Genomic DNA, 20,122 nt, shown 5'->3' with positions numbered 1-20,122 from the left:
TTGGATCTTCATCCAATTCCAATTGGGGGTCCTCATCCAATTCCAAATTGGAAGCAAAATGGGCGCAAATGAGACGAGAAGATGAGGAGTCTGATGAAGAAGTTCAAGTAAGGCACAACAAACAAAACATGGCAGCAGCCATGGCTGCGGCCATGGTGTGTCAGCCAACTGAGGAACAATCTCAATGGGGTGGCTCTGTTGCTGGTCGCTCTTACAAACCACGAAACAGAGCGATGGCGCATGCCAATCTGATGAACAACTACTTCAACCCCAACTCGGTGTACACAGAAGAGGATTTCAGACGTCGCTTCCGGATGAGGCGTCATGTCTTCGAGCGTTTACTTCGTGATGTCCAGCAGGTCAATCCATACTTTCGACAGAAGCGGGACAGAGTAGGCCGCCCTGGTTTCTCACCTCATCAGAAGGTTACTGTTGCACTCCGAATGATGGCATATGGCTCCTCAGCTGATTCGATGGATGAAACCCATGGTATGTCTGAGTCTACATGCCTTAATACTCTTGAAGAATTTTGTAACACAATTGTTCAGGTTTACAAAGACGAGTACCTCCGAGAGCCAAATCAAAAAGATCTGAATCGGCTCCTTCACAAAGCTGAAGACCGTGGGTTTCCGGGCATGATAGGGTCATTAGACTGCATGCATTGGGATTGGAAGAACTGTCCCACTGGATGGCAATGAGGCTTTAGCGGAAGGTCGAGAAAGCCAACTGTTGTGTTAGAGGCAGTTGCCTCATATGACACATGGATCTAGCATGCTTTCTTTGGAGTCCTTGGATCCCAAAATGACATTACAGTTCTTGGGCGTTCACCCTTCTTCAATAACTTGACGGAAGGTAAAACACCTCAACTTGACCACTACATCAACGGCCGTGAATACAATATGGGGTATTACTTGGCAGATGGCATCTACCTAAAGTGGGCGACACTTGTCCAAGCAATTCCAAACCCTAGGAATGAGGCAGAAAAATTGTTTACCTTATACCAAGAGGCATACCGGAAAGATGTTGAGAGAGCTTTCGGTATTCTACAAGCACGGTGGAAGATTATCAGCGAACCGGCAAGAGGGTGGAGTCGAGAAAATTTGAACTCCATCATGATGTCTTGCATCATATTACACAATATGATAGTGGAGGATGAGCGAGATGGGTATATTGATGGAGAGTCCAATGATGACCAAAAAGATCCAAATAGGTCAAGAAGGGCTCTAGCAAAAATATATGATGGGCCTAATTTGCCTTTCAATCCAAGAACTGGTAGTATCTCTATAAATGAGTATATGAGGCGCTATAGAATGATACGTTCTCGTGCCACAAATAAGTACCTACAACAGGATCTTGTTGCACATCTTTGGGCCAAAAGAAGCATGGAGTAGGCTTTTAAGTTTTATGTTGTTAAATGTTTTTAAAAATGTTGTTTAAGTTTCATGTTGTTAAATGTTTTTTTATGTTGTATAATTTGTATGTTGGTTAATATTATTTAATGTTGTTTCATATTGTTTAATGTTGTTTCATGTTACTTAATTTAATTTAATGTTGTATAAATGGCCTAGGAAGTTATAGGAAAAAAATAGAATTGAAAAAAAATATGAAACCAATTTTGTGAAATAGAAGTTATAGGAAAAAAAAATGGAATTTAAAAAAATATGAAACAAATTTTGTAAAATAGAAGTTATATGAAAAAAAAATATGAATCAATTTTTGTAAAATAGAAGTTATAGGAAAAAAAATAGAATTTAAAAAAAAATTGAAACAAATTTTGTGAAATAAAAGTTATAGGAAAAAAATGGAATTTAAAAAAAATATGAAACAAATTTTGTAAAATAGAAGTTATAGGAAAAAAAAATAGAATTTAAAAAAAATATGAAACAAATTTTGTAAAATAGAAGTTATAGGAAAAAAAATAGAATTTAAAAAAAAAATTGAAACAAATTTTGTAAAATAGAATTGAAACAAAATATGAAACAAAATTTGATTCATATGAAAAGGAAAAAAAAGGGAAAAAAAGAAGTTTAAATTCATAAAAAAAAAAGTTAATACAACGGCTACTAGCCGTTATATTAAAAAAAAATCAAACTATTAGTGTCGGTTATAACCGACACTAATAGTAATTAAAAATAAAAATTTTGCTTTTGAATAACTATTACTGTCGGTTATAACCGACAGTATTAAAAAATTCTTCTTTAATGCTGTCGGTTATAACCGACAGCAATAGGAAAACATTAAAAAAAAAATAGCCAGCCCGGGGCTGGCTGGCTGGCCGAAAGCAGCCAACCCTCCAGCCCTCTCTGATCCCGTGGGGCCCTCCCAAATTCCAGAGCCCTCTGGCCTAGCCTTCGGTTGGAGACAGTTTTAGGGCTAATTTCAGCCCTCTGGACCCTTCGGTTAGAGATGGCCTAAGGAACTAGACTCCCGATATTGGGTGGGCCCTACATGATTTTTGATTCCCCAATTGCTGGTAAACGGTAGAATACTTTGGAAAGAATCCAATTCCGTTTCTTCACGTTGCAATCCCAATTGGTAAACACACCATAAATGCTAGAGATTTTGATAACATACATGATCACTTTAAATGCTAAATAGACTCGCATGAATTTGAAATTGAGAGTTTTAACAAAAAAACTTCAAGTATATTGTTTACTTTAACAAAAAACCGCATTTTTACCTTTTCTGGTACTATTCACTTACATCTTTATTTGTCATTTTTTATTAAACAAAATTTTTTTTTGAGCTTTTCGTTAATTTTCTTTTTGAAATTTTATTATGCTTTATATTATTTTATATTTCAAAATTATTGTCTGTCAAATCATATAAAATCAAAGCCAACGTGTTTGATAAACCTTCTACAAAGAAGTGTTGCAACTTCGAAAATAGTATTTACTTATAAAATTGTTGTTAGTATTCCAAAAATCTCATTCTACATTCTTCATTAGTGTAACTTTTTTTTAATTATAAAAAATTCGAAATACAAAGTAAAAATTTTAGAGCGTCAAATTGTCAATAACAATTCCCATGTTGGAAACACACTACTGGTCACTCGGTTAATTACGAAAACGCATTCAGTCACTAAAATTTTGCTTTTATCAATTTAATTTAACCACTCTACCCCCTTTTGTTTGCAATTGGTGAGTTTCATGAATAAAAATTGAGCGTTTGGTTTTCAACAAAGTCGATTATTTCCACAACACCATAATACCAAACTAGGCCTTATCTTTTCCTTATGGAGCGTTATTAGATCTGTTCTAATCTCAGTTTTTTTTTCCTTTCCCAAAATTGGTTGTTCGTGTGTTTTTGGACTAGCAAAAAGAATATAAATATAATCAAGCTGTTTTACCCTTGCAGGGTTCGCAGCCGTGCAGCTGCTTGCAGAGGGACGTTGAAATAGTAAAGAAAGTAAATTGCTGTTCTTGGTCAATTTGCCATTCATAACAGTCGTGCATATGTTGGACAAAGCTCCAATTCGGGGCACATTGAGTCTCCATGTCTCAGAGTTGGCCCCAAATGATCGGCGTGATTTTAGCTCAAACAAAGCACCACAAAACAGCTTTCTTCTTTTTGGAGTAATGCTAATTGTGGTAATGAACTTGTTTATGGTTTGATACAACCATATTCTATCACGCAAGTACTTGGTCGGGCATATTCTAGTACACATGTACTAATTCGTCTTCATGGAGGGCTAAAGAATGTGGAGTGTTATGTTTTAGCCCACCAGGATATTATTTTTCATGTGCATAGTCTCGCCATCTGCTATATTTTTTTCCGTCTCCAGAAGTGAAAGGAGATAGCGATGCGTGCAAGGGGTACAGTTCGCAAAATAAGGATCTCGAAGAACTGAACAAACGTAGGACGTTACTTAATCTAACTTAGAGCATTTTTAATGGGAGTTCCTATTTGGAAACTCCTCCTCCACCATTGAGGGACTCAAAAGGATTGAACATACTTGTCCCTAAAAGATACTAATTCCAATGAATGTGTCCTTATAATATAGGCCTTAAATTTAGGGACTAAAAGATTAAAAAATCATCCTTATTTTCAAAAGAAAAAAAAAAGCAAAAAGCTATTAGGATCGTTGATTTCCCTTCAATAAACAAAAGAAAAAAAAATCAGTGGAACCCATGCATGTAGCTACACTGCAGCATATGGGTGGGCCAAGTTTTTCACTCAAAATGCCCACTGGGCTCCACCACTTTAGTTCCTATACTGTCCCTATATGTGAAGACTTGCTTTATGTATCCAGTTAGTCCCTATACTTTACCGACTCAGTTTTTGGTGCATTGGAGAATATTATTCCTCATTTATAGGGTCTATATGATCATAAGGACAGTTTTTAGGACTAGCATTGAAAATGATGTTATTCCAATTCAACATATTTCATGACAGACCCAAAATATAGTCTAGTTCATGGATTTCATGACAGATTGTTTGAGCATGAAATATTAGATTTGGGCCGAAGGTGGATAATTCACATTAGGGTTTAATTATCGGCCTAATGATATTCCTTCAGGCTAGATGGTATTCAAATATCCAGCCCTTGATGAATTCGGCCGGGTCTTAACAAAAGTGAGATTTTTAAAAGGATCAGGTGGATAAATGATTCCGCCAAGTCCTAATTGAAGTGAATTGTACAGGATCAGAACGAGTTTTGATAAGATTTGAATCATCTAAGAATCAAAACTCTTTGCTGATAAGATAAGGAATGTACCTAAAGCATAAGAGGACTAGGTTCAGAGTCCTAGTTCTAGTCGAAACCATGTGCAAATTGGTTTTGGCTAGTGATAAGATAACATTAAGAATACCAGAGAAGTGCTGAGGAAGTATGGTTACATTAAGACTCTACTTCGGCATACTTGGTCATTGCGAAACTTGCTCTTATAAATAGAAGTGATCTTGCAACGTGAAAAGGACCTTCAACTCAACACATAACCACACTGCACAAAATCTCTCTCGACGCGAAACCTTCTCATTCTTTGAAAAATCACTAACTCTCCTAACTCCGTCAACACATCTTCACTTTGGTAACAGTATTATGATGACAATTGACGGCCTCTTCAGTTTGGATTAACAATATTGGGGCTGTAGAATCAGGCAACCAAGAAGCCTCTTCAATCTAGAGTAACAACACTGCTTTGGGTTCAGTTAATTACCTATCCAAACCTCAACTCGTGAGGAGTCCTTGGTATTCTCATGAAAGAGGTCATGTCGTTAGCCCATTAGCAAAGTGAGGTGTACCAATTTACTCGGTGTTCGGCACATTAAAAGCTGAACTTTTATTGAACTTCACACTAGTAAGCTTGTCTTTAGGTTCTAGGATTCAAGACTGAAACACATTCCTCCCTCCGTTGTGTGGTCGCTTGGACATAGAAGTCAGCAGAGCACCACATTAATTCTACTTGCAAACCAAGCTCGGTCACAAGTTGACACGTCTGTATTGACTAGAAGGACGTAATTAGCTCATTAATTGCTCAGCATGCGTGTTATGTAGGCTAAATAATTTTTAGGTTCAATATGGACTCAAAATAAAGTATAAATCATGACGATCCACCAACTTATCAAATGAGGCTTCAATAATTTATTGTACTTAGTGAACGAAAGAGAAAAGATATTTTAAAATCCTGAATTTCTATAAATTGTATATCTAACTCCTTTAAAATTACAGGTGAATACTCTAAACTTTCAAGATTCACAAATTTTGATTGAACACCACCTTAAGATATATATTATTTAAAATCCTTTCTGACTATTCAGAAAAGTGATGGTGCAAAAAAAAAAAGAAAGAATTTAATCACCAATCATCTGAAAGAGAAACAATAAAGTTGAATTGATTCGAAGGGCTACTATAAGAGTCGACGCAAATGTTTATTCATAATCTTAAAACACAGATCTTTCAACAAGATGGACGGTCATCTCAACATGAACAAATACATAACCACACACATACACAAATATATCATTTTCGATCGATCAGATTCCCCGTCAATTTATATTGACCTCCTTCACCTCCTTCTTAGGCTTCTCAGTTTTAGGAATGGTTATGCTCAGTACCCCATCCTTCAACTCTGCCTTTATATCATCAACTTTGGCATCATCAGGCAAACTGAGAGTTGTGTTATAGTAACCATAGCTCCTTGATGACCAATACTCATCATCCGACCCTTCCTCGTCCTCGTCTTTGTGCTCTCCCTTGATTTCCAGAAACCCGTCATGAACAATGATCTTCACGTGCTCCTTGGCAAGCCCTGGCACATCATACTGCAGTTTGTAGCTATCTTTTTGCTCTTTGACACGCCCGGACAGCGACCATGGTGATATGTTTAGGTTGTCAAGCAGCCTGTTTATGTTCTCAGTTGCTTGTACAAGTGCATTTCCAAGGCCTGAGGGGAAGAATTCTAGGAAGTCCAAAAGAATTAATTCGTTAGAAATTTCACTTTGCGCTGTGCTTTTACAACCATTTCATCAAGTCATATTTGAGATGACTTTGAAAAACAAGGTGACACACCACATACAGTGAATATGAATCACACATTTAAATACAATTAAACAATAGGGTAAATAACTGATGATTCATGTTCACAGTCCAACAACATAATATTAAAATAAATTGTCAGGCTATCAATTGAATTATACATTTAAATAAGATTTCTAGAGGAGTCGAAATAATCAATGATCCAGATTGAAAATATGTTGTTAATACGATATTTTGAATTAATTAACCATCTGACAGCAAAATATACTAGTACGTATGAGAAAATTTAGCATCACAGACTAGCAAGAAAAATAAAATTGTAGATGAGTGAAGGAGAGTACCATAAAGCGAAGGGGCGAAGTCTCTGTCATTATCCCTCCAAAGGCCCCCTCTTCTGCGTTGCCTTCTAGGGAACAACCTCGACCTTTTGCCCTGAGACACAGCGACATCTTTGTTCTCCGATTTCTCATCGGATGCCTTGTCGTTAGCTGCCGTGGAAAACCTCTTCGCAATCTCATTGCCAACTTTGCCTCTGCACTCTCCAACTGTCCTCTCACCAACACCGTGACCTAGAAGAGAAGAAGCAGCAGAAAAAGGTGGTGGAGAAAGCACCCTTTGGCTCTGGTGCAACTTCTTCAACGCCAATCGTGCCAAAGCCATTGAAAGATAACTTAGTTAACTTAAAGGTTATGAAGATTTAGGATTTGTGGGTATTTATTGTTAGGATGTTTGCTGATGGAGAAAGGAGGAGGGCAGTGACTGAATTTAGTGAGACTTGGGCGCTTGGGTTTTGGACAAGTGTGTAGAAGAGTCTGACAAGTTCTGGCGCGTGGAATAGTGGACACGTCACAATTTGAAGGATGGTTCTTGATAATTCTTTCCTTTTCCTATCGAAGTTCTTCGATCCTTCTCAAACATGTCATGAGATAAAGTATAAGCACAATGAATTGAAGAGTAATGCTACGTTTATTGCATTTTTCATATCATATTTATACTTATATCATCTCTTTATTAAAAGTAAAGTCTATTAATAAACGAGAATTTAATTTTTATAAGAAAAACGACACTAATATAGTATTAAAATGTGATAAGATATCATTTTTGTTTCCTTTTTCCTATCAATTTGAAGGATGGTTCTTGATAAATCTTTCCTTTTCCTATCAAAGTTCTTCGATCCTTCTCAAACATGTCATGAGATAAAGTACAAGCACGATGAATTGAAGAGTAATGTTATGTTTATTGCATTTTTCGTATCATATTTATATTTGTATCATCTCTTTATTAAAAGTGAAGTCTATCAATAAACGAGAATCTAATTTTTATAAGAAAAACAACACTAATATAGTATTAAAATGTGATAAGAATATCATTTTTGTTTCCTTTTCCTATCAATTTGAAGGATGGTTCTTGATAATTCTTTCCTTTTCCTATCGAAGTTCTTCAATCCTTCTCAATCATGTCATGAGATAAAGTATAAGCACGATGAATTGAAGAGTAATGCTACGTTTATTGCATTTTTCGTATCATATTTATACTTGTATTATCTCTTTATTAAAAGTAACGTCTATCAATAAACAAAAATCTAATTTTTATAAGAAATACGATACTAATATAGTATTAAAATGTGATAAGAATATCATTTTTGTTTGACTAGTGTTTCCATGCTGCCAAGGGGAACGCATCTGATCCCACGTCTTTTCACTATGTTTACTTTCTGGCTTTTCACATTAACGATTACTAAGGGATAAGCTAAGGAAATTAGATGACATAGAAATTAATTATTTATATGTTGATAAACGTGTTTATTTTTTATTAGTAATATATTATTTAATTATTAAAATTTAGTTTATAAGTTTAATCTCTCTAGCTTACTATTTTGAGAAATAATCGAATCTAAGACATGTTAAAGACTTTTTGTAAGATTATTTTGAAAGGGTGATACTATCTATGTACTTCTTTTTGCTTCTTACATATTCTCTTTATTTTTTATTGTTGAATTAAATAAATTAAAAAAATAGAAAGACAAAAATTAACAAGCAATGTGTAAATAAATATATGAATAACATCTTCATTTTGAAAACAATATTTACTATTTTTCATAAAGTTATTTTATTCATATTAAATTTTATAGCTATCTTTACACAAGGGTCATTCGTAGAGAGGAATATTAGTTACAATTCTCTCTTGGCACTTTGCATTTTCCTCACAAAAATTGACGTTAAGCTATGAGATGATAGAGAGTTCAAGTAGAAGTGGATTTGAGAGAGCCCCGTTAACATTCTTCAAAATGTATTGTTTTTTCTTCCTAAATATAGAAAGCTTAAAGTGCACAATAAGTTTTTTTTTTTTTAAATGATAATAACAGCACCCGTTTTTATCATAAATGAAATGACTTTTTGACAATTAACCCCAAAATCACATGCAACGAAAGGGCCAAGAAAGTCATACTAATTGGACCAAAGACCACTATAAAATATGATAATGCTAAGATGATCAAATTTTTTAAACCAAAACTTTCAAACCAAATAATGCAGTTGTTAATGATTGAATTATTAAGTACGTGTCAATTAACGTGCTTATTTTTTCTAGTGACACATTAATTATTTGGCTAAAAAATTTAGTCTCTCTAGCATTATCTATAAAAATACATTTTCATATATTAAAGAACATAACTAACTTCTTAAAGTAAAGGGTAATGCTAGAGACTAAATGTGCAGACTAAGGGGGTGTATTCAATTGTGAATTTGAGAGATTTCAATAGATTTATAAATTCATGGATTTTTATAGAGTTTAATAGATTTGTAGAGATTCCATATAAAATTTTGATTCAATTTCCTCAAAATCTCATAGAGAGGTGAGATTTGTGAATAAGTAAATTACACTACAAAATCTCTCTAATTCCCTCTAAAAGCATCTCCAAGGGAGATGTCAAAATGTTTACATCATCTATAACAATAAAAAAAGACAACACTAATACACTCCAACTAAAATGCCAATTTCTATATGTTGATGACATGATTTGACAGAAAAGAGGCTACTGTTAAATTTGACAGCAACTTCAAATATTTTTTAATTAATTATTAAATGTCATTTATTAAATTTTTATTGGTTTAATTATTTATTATAATTGATGTTAATTGTTGACCTGCGCAATTTGTTTAGAGCAAGTCCACCCCAATGGGGTAGGTCAGCTCACAGCACCAAAAATGGTCCTGCACCCTCCCAAAGTCCTCCAGCCCAAGCCGTCTTCTAGGCCGGCCCAGAATGTGCTGAGCCAAGGCCCAACCTATGTGACGTCATGCTGGTGTTAGCGTGATGGCATGACATCACAGGCCCCCGAAATCGGCCGGATTGCTAAGACCAACTCCCTGCTTTGCCCCTCTCGAAACCGAGATCCCCTATAGCAACTCTGCCTAGCTTTTCCCCTCTCATCTACCATTTACAAACCTAAAAATCGAGACAAAAAAGGTAAAAAATTCTACAGTCTTTCCATTTTCATAACCTGATCCAAACCCAAAATTCAAAACAAAAAAGCAAAAAGAACATTACAAAATCACTGTGCGTATGAAACGCACAGCAATTGTCCAATCACACATGCACAACAGTCATTCGAATCACACATGCACTCCAGACTCCCTGATCGCAGACCTTCGCTGTTGCTGCCGGAGAAGCTGGCCGATGATTAACTAGATGATCCAGACTCTGATCTGGGTTTTGATTTGCCAATTGGTTCCTAGAAAAATTAAAAGAAAAAAAAAGCGAGATGAACGGAGAAAAATATGAAGAAAATGATGGAGATGAGGAGGGAGAGGGACGAAGAAAAAGAGGGACTAGGACGAAGAAAAATTAGGAAAAAACAGAGGGAGAGGGGAGAAAAAGAAGGCAAGGACAGAGCAAAATTATGAAGGATGAGGGAGATGAACGGTAAAGAAGTAGGAATGGACTAGGGAGGTTTCTAGAATGGAAAAAAAGAAGAAGGATAAATATATGAATTAAATAATGTTAAATAATTATAAATGGGCTGGGTGCTAATGCTTTTTGTAGGGATGGAGATCGTTTGTGCCAATGCATTTTTTAGACTCTGTGTTCATGCATTTTTTAAGGATGGAGATGCATTTAGCCAATTATTGTTCACTGAAGTATATAACTGTTTACTAAGTAAATTAAATGGCCTAAGTGTCAACGTATTCTTTTGGTGGTGGAGCTCTTATATCGTACATCTTTCTATTTTTTCAACCGACGAATGGTCTCCTTATCCTCTCCTTCCGTCCTTGTCCAGCTACTGGGTTTTTCTTCAGTTTGATTATTTCTTGGTTTCCTTGTGCTGTTTTGGGATTTTGGCGTCTGTGCCTTTCTCCCATTGTTTCTCGCTGGAGCTTCCCTCTGTTCCAATGAAATTCTTCTTGGTTCAAAAATAAAAAATAAAAAATAAATCAACGAGGGTGAACGGTGCCATTTAATAATTAATTTAATGTCTGTTATTAATTTTTTATTTGTTTGATCATTTATTTTATAATGTAATAAAATAATAGTTTAATTTAACATATCCCATAAAGATTAAAATTTTAAAAGATGTCAAAGTGCCACATAAGCTACCAAATTTATATTTTTTGTTCAAAATTTGACATCACCATTGAAGATCGTATAATTCCTCAACATTTTCAAATTCTTTAACACTATGTTTGAAAAAGGAAAATAAACTTGGAATTTAGATTAAAGTTAGAATTTATAAATTTATATGCATTCATTCCCTTATTTGGATTCATAAATATAGAAATTTAGAATTTCCGCATAAAAAAAAAAAGGAATTTGAGACCTCCAATTCCAAGATTAAATTTCATATAAATAAATGTCATTTATTGATTTTTATGATTGAGAGTTTAAAAATAACAAATTCCGTATTATTAATCAAACAAGAAAATTCACAAATTCTAGAAAATAAAATCTTTTCATTTCAATTTCCATCATTTTAAAATTCCTTAATAATCTTAAATTTCTTCATCCAAACATAGTGTAAAATCAATTTTTAATTGAATACATCTTGAATGTTATATACTTCTTAAACATCCTAATTTTTTTTTGTCAAACAATAAATTTTGTTAGATTAAATGTTAGATTAGTCACCAACGAAATTCAAATCCACGCCGTCATGTAAGGATTAAACTCATTTCCACCATTGTGGTAAAGGAGTACTTGCTGACACATCCCGGCTCGAGCCCCCACCACATCCCGGGCTCGACTCCACCGTAGCACGATATTGTTCGCTTTGGGCCCCTGCCACGCCCTCACGGTTTTGTTTCTGGGAACTCACACGAAAACTTCCTAGTGAGTCACCTATCTTGGGATTACTCTCGCGTGAACTCGCTTAACTTCAGAGTTCCAATGGAACCCGAAGCTAGTGAGCTCCCATAAGGCTTACATGATCCACTCCCCTGGGCGATGTGGGATGTTACAATCCACCCCCCTAGAGGCCCGATGTCCTCGTCTACACACTTCCGGCCAGGGATTGGCTCTAATACCAAATTGTCACATCCCGGCCTCAGCCCCCACCACATCCCGGGCTCGACTCCACTATAGCACGATATTGTCTGCTTTAGGCCCCAGCCACGCCCTCATGGTTTTGTTTCTGGGAACTCACATGAGAACTTCCTAGTGGGTCACCCATCATAGGATTGCTCTCGCACGAACTCGCTTAACTTCGGAGTTCCTACGGAACCCGAAGCCAGTGAGCTCCCAAAAGGCCTCGTGCTAGGTAGGAATGAGAATATACATTTAAGGATCACTCCCCTAGGCGATGTGGAATGTTACAATTCACCCCCCTTAGGGACCCGACGTCCTCGACGGCACACTTTCGACCAGGAATTGACTCTGATACCATTTTTTTTATATCCCGGCTCGACTCCGTCGTAGCATGATATTGTCTACTTTGAGCCCCTACCAAGCGCTCACGGTTTTGTTTCTGGGAACTCACACTAGAACTTCCCAATGGGTCACCCATCCTCTTGGGATTGCTTTCGCGCAAACTCGCTTAACTTTGGAATTCCAATGGAACCCGAAACCAGTGAGCTCCCAAAAAGCCTCGTGTTAAGTAGAGATGGGAATATACATATAAAACTTTCAGGATCCACTCCCTTGGGCGATGTGGGATGTTACATTTGCCCTTAAAATCTTAATTGAATATATCTGGATTTCTAAGAATTTTAACAAACTGTCTTAAAATCCTAAATGAATATAGGGGTGGACACTTAGAACCGAAAACCGAAATCGAAACACGAACCAAATCGAACCGCACCGAATGGTTTGGTTTTGCGATTTTGAAACTGAACTACAACATAGAAAACGATTTGGTTTCGATTTTGGCTTTTGAAAACCGCACCGTAAATATTAATAAACATTTAATTAAATGTTCATATTAGATTTCATGTTTTAATTGTTGTTTGTTAGAATCCATACACTTAGTACGAACTCAATCACACAAGAATATCATCATTCATCACTTTTTTACTTGAAGAACCTCTGTTATTTTATACTATCACACACACACACACACACACACACACATATATATATGTAAAAGGGTGGACTAATCTTGTTATCAAGAGTCGAACAATGATCTAATGAAGTCCACTCATTTGAAGCATGATATCACATATTCTAGTATGAAAGTTTCACTCACGTTAAATGAATTCAAAGTTATTCAACTTCTCACGTTAAATGAATTCAAAGTTATTCAACTTGTTTTATGTTATACCTTGTATGGGATACTCTTTTGTTGCACAAACATATTTTAACATCACAACTGCATTCAACATGCTAATTGTTTACATAACATATGTCTTTTTCCTATTGCTATTGGGAAATGCTTATTAATATGTTAAATTACAAATTGTAAATTTTTTTTCTTAAAAACCAAACTAAAACCAAATTGAAACCGTTTGAAACCGAACCAAACGGTTTGATTTCATTTCGGTTTTGGCTTCAAAACCGCACCGAACTGAATTGCAAAAATTTTCAATTTCGGTGTCGGTTTCGATTTCACTCAAAACCGCACCAAACCAAACCGTGCCCACCCCTAATTGAATACACTTTGAATTTTATAGAATCACTTAAAATTATGATTGAATACCCTAAAATCATCAAAAAAATTAAAATCCCAATTGAATGTTCAGGTTGGCTCAACTCATTTACAACCCTGTGCACAATTTCAAAGAAATCATATTTCCACTTTGACCCATAACTAACAAAGAAAGTGGGTTCGGTCCCAGATATAAACAGAAATGAACACTGAATCAGATACAGCAAGGGGGCGGAGGATGACAATGAAAGGAAAGTGTAGACAAAGGTCAATCTTCGTCTTCCAAAACCCCCCACTAAGAACAGTGGAAGAAACCAATCCTATAAAATCAGTTTGAATGCAACACAAGGGCGCATCTAAAATGCCACGAGAGTTAAAATCCAAGAACAAGCAAGCAAAAAATGATGTGATAGTTGATAATGCACTAGCCATGCTATTGCTTCCTATTTTCTAGGAGGCGGTAATAGTGTTACAAACACCTGGATCAACTTTCGTAACTAGCCAGCTTAAAAATCTCTAGTACCTCTGCCGCTCAATCGTACAACCCTTCTTGCTCCCAAATATCAACGAGAAAATCTACCATTTCCTGTTAATGTAGGAACCAGGAAAACAAATTAGATAGTGTGTTTAAGGATAATAGTGGGCAGGCAGGGGCAGGAGCTCACCGGGAGAGGAATAGGCTGAGGGAAAGGCTTGGAACTCCCAAGTAAACTTTCATATGACGCATTCCAACTGCAAGGGCACAATGATTTAACCATGCTGAGACAATGAGTGCTGACAAAGTACAGATAGGTACTCATGAGTACCCATCGCCTACTTTACACTTAAGAGTGAACGAAGCACTCTACGGACAATTTCCCAGTCCCCACTTAGTACATGCAATGCAACTTGGAATGAATAAATCCTTGCATTCATAGTGTTCTCGTGAATAAAACTAGCATATGGGAACTATTATTAGCACTTCAATAATCTCATTCTACACTTCTCAAAAGTGTATTTCTCCTTCTAATTATAGAAAGTTGGAGTGCAAAATCAGATTTTTGAAGTGCCAATAACAACTCTCATTTGCGAAAATTATTCTCTTTTTAATTTTTGAAAATCCACCGATGAATGTGAAAGACAGGTTGTATTCAATTGTCTAGCATGTATCTGGTTAAGCAAGAGGTCCTATGAACAAATAGTTCTTTCTGGCAGATCTAAGCATAAGAGGTCCAATGAGCTTGAATCGATAAAGAACAGAAGAAGCAACTTACCTTAATTTGGGTTCTCGAATTTTCTTTGATGGGCTCTCAGACTTTTTATTCCCTACCCAACGGTGCCTAGTCTGGTTCCAGAGAAGAAGACCTGCACCACAAATCCCAAGTAATATAACTTAAACAAGGATCCACACGCGCACACACACATTCGTCAAGGAAAAAAAACACATATGATAGCAAGATACACAAAATGACAAGAATAAAAGTTGTACGTCATTCTTGAAATCATAGAAAGTACAGTAACTGTAAAAAAAACCATACAAGATCATATTTGCAATGAAATTTAGTAGGAAAAAGTTCAAAACAAAATGGGAAATGGGTTGTTAGTAACACATAATTAGTTGACTTCATTACAGGTGATTAAACTGCCGAAGCGGCTGAGGCTTTGGAATGTCATGAGGAGTCTGTATATGACCCACCTGACAATGAGTCATTAAACCAATTTCCAATGTGAAAAAATGACTCTCAGAAATGTGAACATGAAATCCCCAGAAATTAATAAAACCTTAAAAAGCAACAAATAAGTATAGAACTTGCCATGATTTACAAATTCGGAAGGGGTGCTATTGCTGCCAGAGCCACCATGCGGATCAAGCGTCTGGTTTGTGCTGATTGATGAGATGCTTCCCTGGGACTGAACTGCACTGTTGTCCATATCCCACGTGCTGGTGGTCCAGAAATCCTCTGATATGCTTGGTTTCTTTTCAGTCCGATGTTCGTTTAACAACCTTTTCGGTGGCTCATTCACTTTAGTTTTCGGTGCGTTCTTACTATAGCATGCTAGACAACCACTGCTCTGTTACAAACCACATCTGATTCTGTTAGAAATCATATATAGTTATATAATTTAACAATACTAACTAAACATAAAATCATACGATAGATTCGCAACCATCACCAAAAGAAAGAACAGGCAAAGAAAGAACAAACATAAAAGAACTTTTTATTTCTTCAAAAAGATACGAACTTGCATTGTCAATACAAATGTGTAGTATGGCAAGTGAACACTGAACAGAAAATGTCCTCGACTATAATTACAAAGGGCTCAACATAAGCAAAAAAGAACACAAATCCACCGCACTCACATAACTCCAGCTCCTGATATCATTACTAACCATGAGTACTCTGCTAAACCTCTTAATCAGGATATGCTAACAGGTTACAGCCAAATTCCAAAATCGAAATTATCGAAGAAACCATGATGGGACGGCTCTATTAGATATTATCCAAAGATATTCATTCAATCAACATTATTACCAAAGAGATGTTGAATCTCCTCTGATTGGCATCTGATTGGATTGACTTTAATCTAATTGAATCATAACCCGTTGATAAAAAATAAAAATAAAAAATTCAAGTCCAACCGTATAAATTCCCAGTTTCCATGTGTTTCCTGTTTTCACAAAAGAATAAATCTGAAAAGCTTTTAGCTTTTACTTAACCACATACAATCATATCACTAGGCCAAGCTAATAAGTTGGTGAAATTCCTAAAAGTAAATGCAAGTACAAATCCCAAAATCCCATTTTCGATTCATCAATTCGCAACGCTACGATGCAATCCATTTACTCTTACTTGCCTCCCAATCAAATCAAGTACAATTGAATCTAATTAACTCCACAAAAATAACAGATGAAGAACACCCAGAAATCCCATTGAACTACCTATCCAATAAAATTTCCATATCCAGAAGAGGAATCAGAAAACTTACCCCATGCATGCAATACAAGGAAGACCCAGAAAGCAGTATCAGATCTAAGGATTTTCCCAGGAAAATGTAAAACCAATCAGCAACAAAATCCGATGGAAAACCGATTGCAGGAAAGAAAAACCAGAGAGCCCCTCCTCCTGAGAATTCAAACAAAAAAAACAACACATGTGTCTCAATCCCACGATTGAAACTCATCAAAGGAAAAAAATTAAGATAAAAAGGAAGAATATTTGATGACACCGAGACTGACCCGTGAGAAAATGTTTCTGCTTTGATATCAGTCTCTTGCTCTCATTCCTGAAATCGAAATCCAAAGGCACCCACTTCTTGAAGCAAAGAAGCCCAGAAGGGATGGCCCTTTGGATTCTTTGAGTTTTCCTTCTTCTGGTTCTTCGATGGCAATGGCAAGGGCAGGAAACGGAACAATAAACGTACGACTGAGATGGAAAGTTTATATAATGGGATTCGTGCGTGGGAGCTTCGATTCCCCACCATTTAATTATTTTTCGTGGGGCTTGTACTCGCTTATTTACCGTACATGTTTTTACATTTCCCCACCATAAATTTGGCCACATGTAAATGCTTCTGATACTGATAAAAAAGAAATGCTTTTGATAAAGTCAAATACTATTCGTCAAGGTACCAACTAAAGAAGAAAATATCGGTAATATCGGAAATATCGGTAGTCTGAAAATACGGAAATATCAATGGAAATATCGGGATAATATCGATATCGATAAAAATTACATGGAAACCACGGAAATTGTAAGAAAAACTTGGAAATTTTTATTGAAACTTTGCAGGATGTTTATTTAGTCAATTATCTATTAGTTTATCACAAAAAATTGGAAGGAAATGCATTGCATGATGGATTTAACTGATTTAAGTTGATTATATAGCGAGCTGGCAAATATTGTGAGTGTAGAAAATATGTAGTAATTAATGAAAGAAGTTTAAACACACCATAATCATTTATATATAATGAATTAGTACAATATTTTACACTTTATACATTACATGGTAACCGCAGTAACGTTCTACGATTTTGATGTGAAAAATAAGTTAACACACAAAATTAAACCCTCTTTTTATCAATTGTAGTAAAGTATGTAAGTAGGGATCGTTTTAGGCCGGAGATTAGGAGGGATTGCTAAATCACTTGGAAACTGACTTGAAAACGTAAAAACAAAGTTTAAAACACTAAACTAGAGTCAAAAAATGCAAAACTATACTTTAAAATACTAAGATAAACAAAAAGATTCAAAACAGCAAATAAACACTCAAAACTGCCTTAAAAACACTTTCTGGGTAGTTTTGAAACTCTAACACAAACTTGGACGAATTTTGGTTTTCTAATGAACTAAAACACTTAAAAACATAATCTAAGACAAGTTCTAATTAATATGACTCAAAGAAATAAGATGGGGTTGATTTTGGACGAAAATAATTAAATTAAGACAAGAACAAAGTAAACAAATTCTTAGACAAATTTAAGTGAATCAAAACAGATTGTAAAATGAATTTGAATGAAACTTATGGATGGAAGGCTAGCTAGGAGGTTCTTCTCCACACATGTCACACTTGCATACAAAACGATTTCCAGTTGCTTTTCGATAAGCTATGAATACTCAACGCCCCAAATTAACCGTGAATTGCACTAATTAACCCTCAGTTTTTCCACAAGTTATTGGATTGGATGATTGCATACGACAACCCAAAACATTCCCTACAAGTTCCCTACATGAATTGCATAATAGAGATACAAGCAAGAATCATTAAGTTCTATGAAAAACATAAGCATTGACGAGGCACTCGTTACTATGATTTGCATGAAACTTATGCCAAGAATTTACTTAACGTGATTGTGACTAGCAACCTTCACTACTTGTGAATATAAGTTCATAACGATTAGGTGAAACTCCCTTATATTCTAGCGTTAAATTCATGCATGAAAATTAAGCGTGCACTCTCAACCAACATACACAAATCATTTTTTATACGATCGGATAAGTAAATTGAATTCACAACTTATGAATCACAACTGGATGTAATCAAATCATATTGCAAGTATGAACATAGTTTCGAATCACCCCCTAACTAAGAGGGGTTTAGTTCCTCATACTCACAAAGCAAAGATACATAAAATTAGACATTAAAATCAAAGGAAAGAAAACACCTAAAATGCTCCAACTTGGTAGCAAGTGCATCCAAGATTCCTCATTTCCCTTGCTTGCGGCAAATTGGGTTATGGACAGATTTTGGGTAGTTTTATGATGTAGAATGGATGGGGAATGGTATGGAAGGGTTTAGGGTGAGTGTGGAGGAGTGTTTGATGGTTGGAGGGTGGTGGAGAACTAGGTAAAGAGGGTGGAAGAAGGTGGAGTGGCTGTTATGTTTTCTAGGCACTAGAATGGTGTTTTTGGGGTGTTTTGCTTCCTAGGGTGTGTATGGACGAATTTTTGTGATAAAATGATGAAAATGAGGGATTGTCCTTTGGCCAAGGGGTGTAAACATGTATTTATAGGCCCCAAAAACCTTAGAAAATCAGGTTAGGTTAAGGATGAAATGCATGGCAATTTGTGTGTGTGGTGTGCAATGGTCCAAGGGTGAAAATGAAGTAATGATGCAAAGTGTGAAGGGTAAAATGGAGTGGTGTTGTAGCTAGGGAGCATGAGTGATTGTGTACATTGCATAGAGATGGAAAGGGAGGTGAAATGTGTCAACAAATGGGTCAAAGGTGCAACAACATGTGTTGCACATGGCATTGGATTCCAAATGTGAATGATGGAGCATCAATTGGTGCATGTAATGGATGTAAATGTTGTCTAAAATCTAATGAGTGAAGGGAACAAGAGGTATCAAGCAATTGAGTGTAATAATTAAATGAATTGAAGCATGAAATTAGAAATTATGTAGGGGACAAGCGTGGCATGGAATCCAAAGGGAATTCTACGTGGTTTGCATGGCAAGGAATGCAAGTTGGGGTGACAGATTTTTGGGTTGTTTTCTTCATCTTTTGGACCATAATTCTTCATATTCTTGGCCTCTTTAGTTCTCAAATTCGTCCATCCACTTGGCCCATGCATTTGCTATCCATTCCAAGCCCGAAACATGCTCCAAAGGCCTCCAAAATGCATCTTCTTGCATACTTTGTCCATAAAATCTGAAAACACACGAAAATGACTTTAAACATTAAAATAACTAAGGAAACACGACATAAATGCACAAGAACAAGCCTACTAAGTCGCATAAATGTGCTCCTATCAGATTTATACAGTTGACCCCATTTAATAGTATAAGGTTTTGTTGTTGTGGTTGTTGTAAACAAGTTACAATTGTTGCCAACGAGATTTCATATAAAGAAACAAACACATTGCACTAAAACAAAACCAAGACTAGCATGTGTTACATTTGTGTTTTTTTTAGGAACACACTAACAAATGATCCTAAATCTTATGTGTTTATATGTCCAAGATTATTTCTTAATGATCCAAGCAAGGAAAACAAGGTACGTGAAAGTTAAACCTGAATTTCTAAATAAGTTGGACAAAACAAGAATTTTGGCAATTACCAAGTTTGAGTCCATTTCCTTCATTATGACT

The 20,122-nt window shown here is 35.8% G+C and overlaps 3 protein-coding genes across 4 annotated transcripts; 1 reads left to right on the top strand and 2 right to left on the bottom strand.

Annotated features, from left to right (window-relative positions):
• The first annotated feature begins 314 nt into the window (after positions 1-314).
• On the top strand, positions 315-698 carry LOC139193431 (uncharacterized). The gene has a single exon (XM_070816450.1). It carries the CDS (start codon positions 315-317, stop codon positions 696-698), a length of 384 nt encoding a protein of 127 aa, XP_070672551.1.
• Positions 699-5,847: 5,149 nt separating this feature from the next.
• On the bottom strand, positions 5,848-7,305 carry LOC103428235 (26.5 kDa heat shock protein, mitochondrial). Its single transcript, XM_008366333.4, has 2 exons — positions 6,820-7,305; positions 5,848-6,401 (listed from the first exon to the last, which is right to left on the bottom strand). The coding sequence occupies exons 1-2, from the start codon at positions 7,136-7,138 to the stop codon at positions 5,989-5,991; spliced, it is 732 nt and encodes a 243-aa protein (XP_008364555.1). The 5' UTR covers positions 7,139-7,305; the 3' UTR covers positions 5,848-5,988.
• Positions 7,306-13,827: 6,522 nt separating this feature from the next.
• LOC103428234 (uncharacterized) lies at positions 13,828-19,012 on the bottom strand. Of its 2 annotated transcripts, none has more exons than XM_008366331.4 (6): positions 16,771-19,012; positions 16,521-16,657; positions 15,347-15,605; positions 14,807-14,897; positions 14,219-14,285; positions 13,828-14,139 (listed from the first exon to the last, which is right to left on the bottom strand). In XM_008366331.4, the coding sequence occupies exons 1-6, from the start codon at positions 17,093-17,095 to the stop codon at positions 14,086-14,088; spliced, it is 933 nt and encodes a 310-aa protein (XP_008364553.1). In that variant the 5' UTR covers positions 17,096-19,012; the 3' UTR covers positions 13,828-14,085. The 2 variants fall into 2 exon arrangements, with proteins under 2 accessions (XP_008364553.1, XP_008364554.1); XM_008366332.4 differs by having other exon boundaries at positions 15,347-15,600; positions 16,771-17,010.
• Positions 19,013-20,122: the final 1,110 nt, after the last annotated feature.

The sequence above is a fragment of the Malus domestica genome, chromosome 17 (assembly GCF_042453785.1).
Source record: "Malus domestica chromosome 17, GDT2T_hap1".
NCBI lineage: Eukaryota > Viridiplantae > Streptophyta > Magnoliopsida > Rosales > Rosaceae > Malus > Malus domestica.
This window is presented reverse-complemented; position numbering and strand designations above follow the sequence as displayed.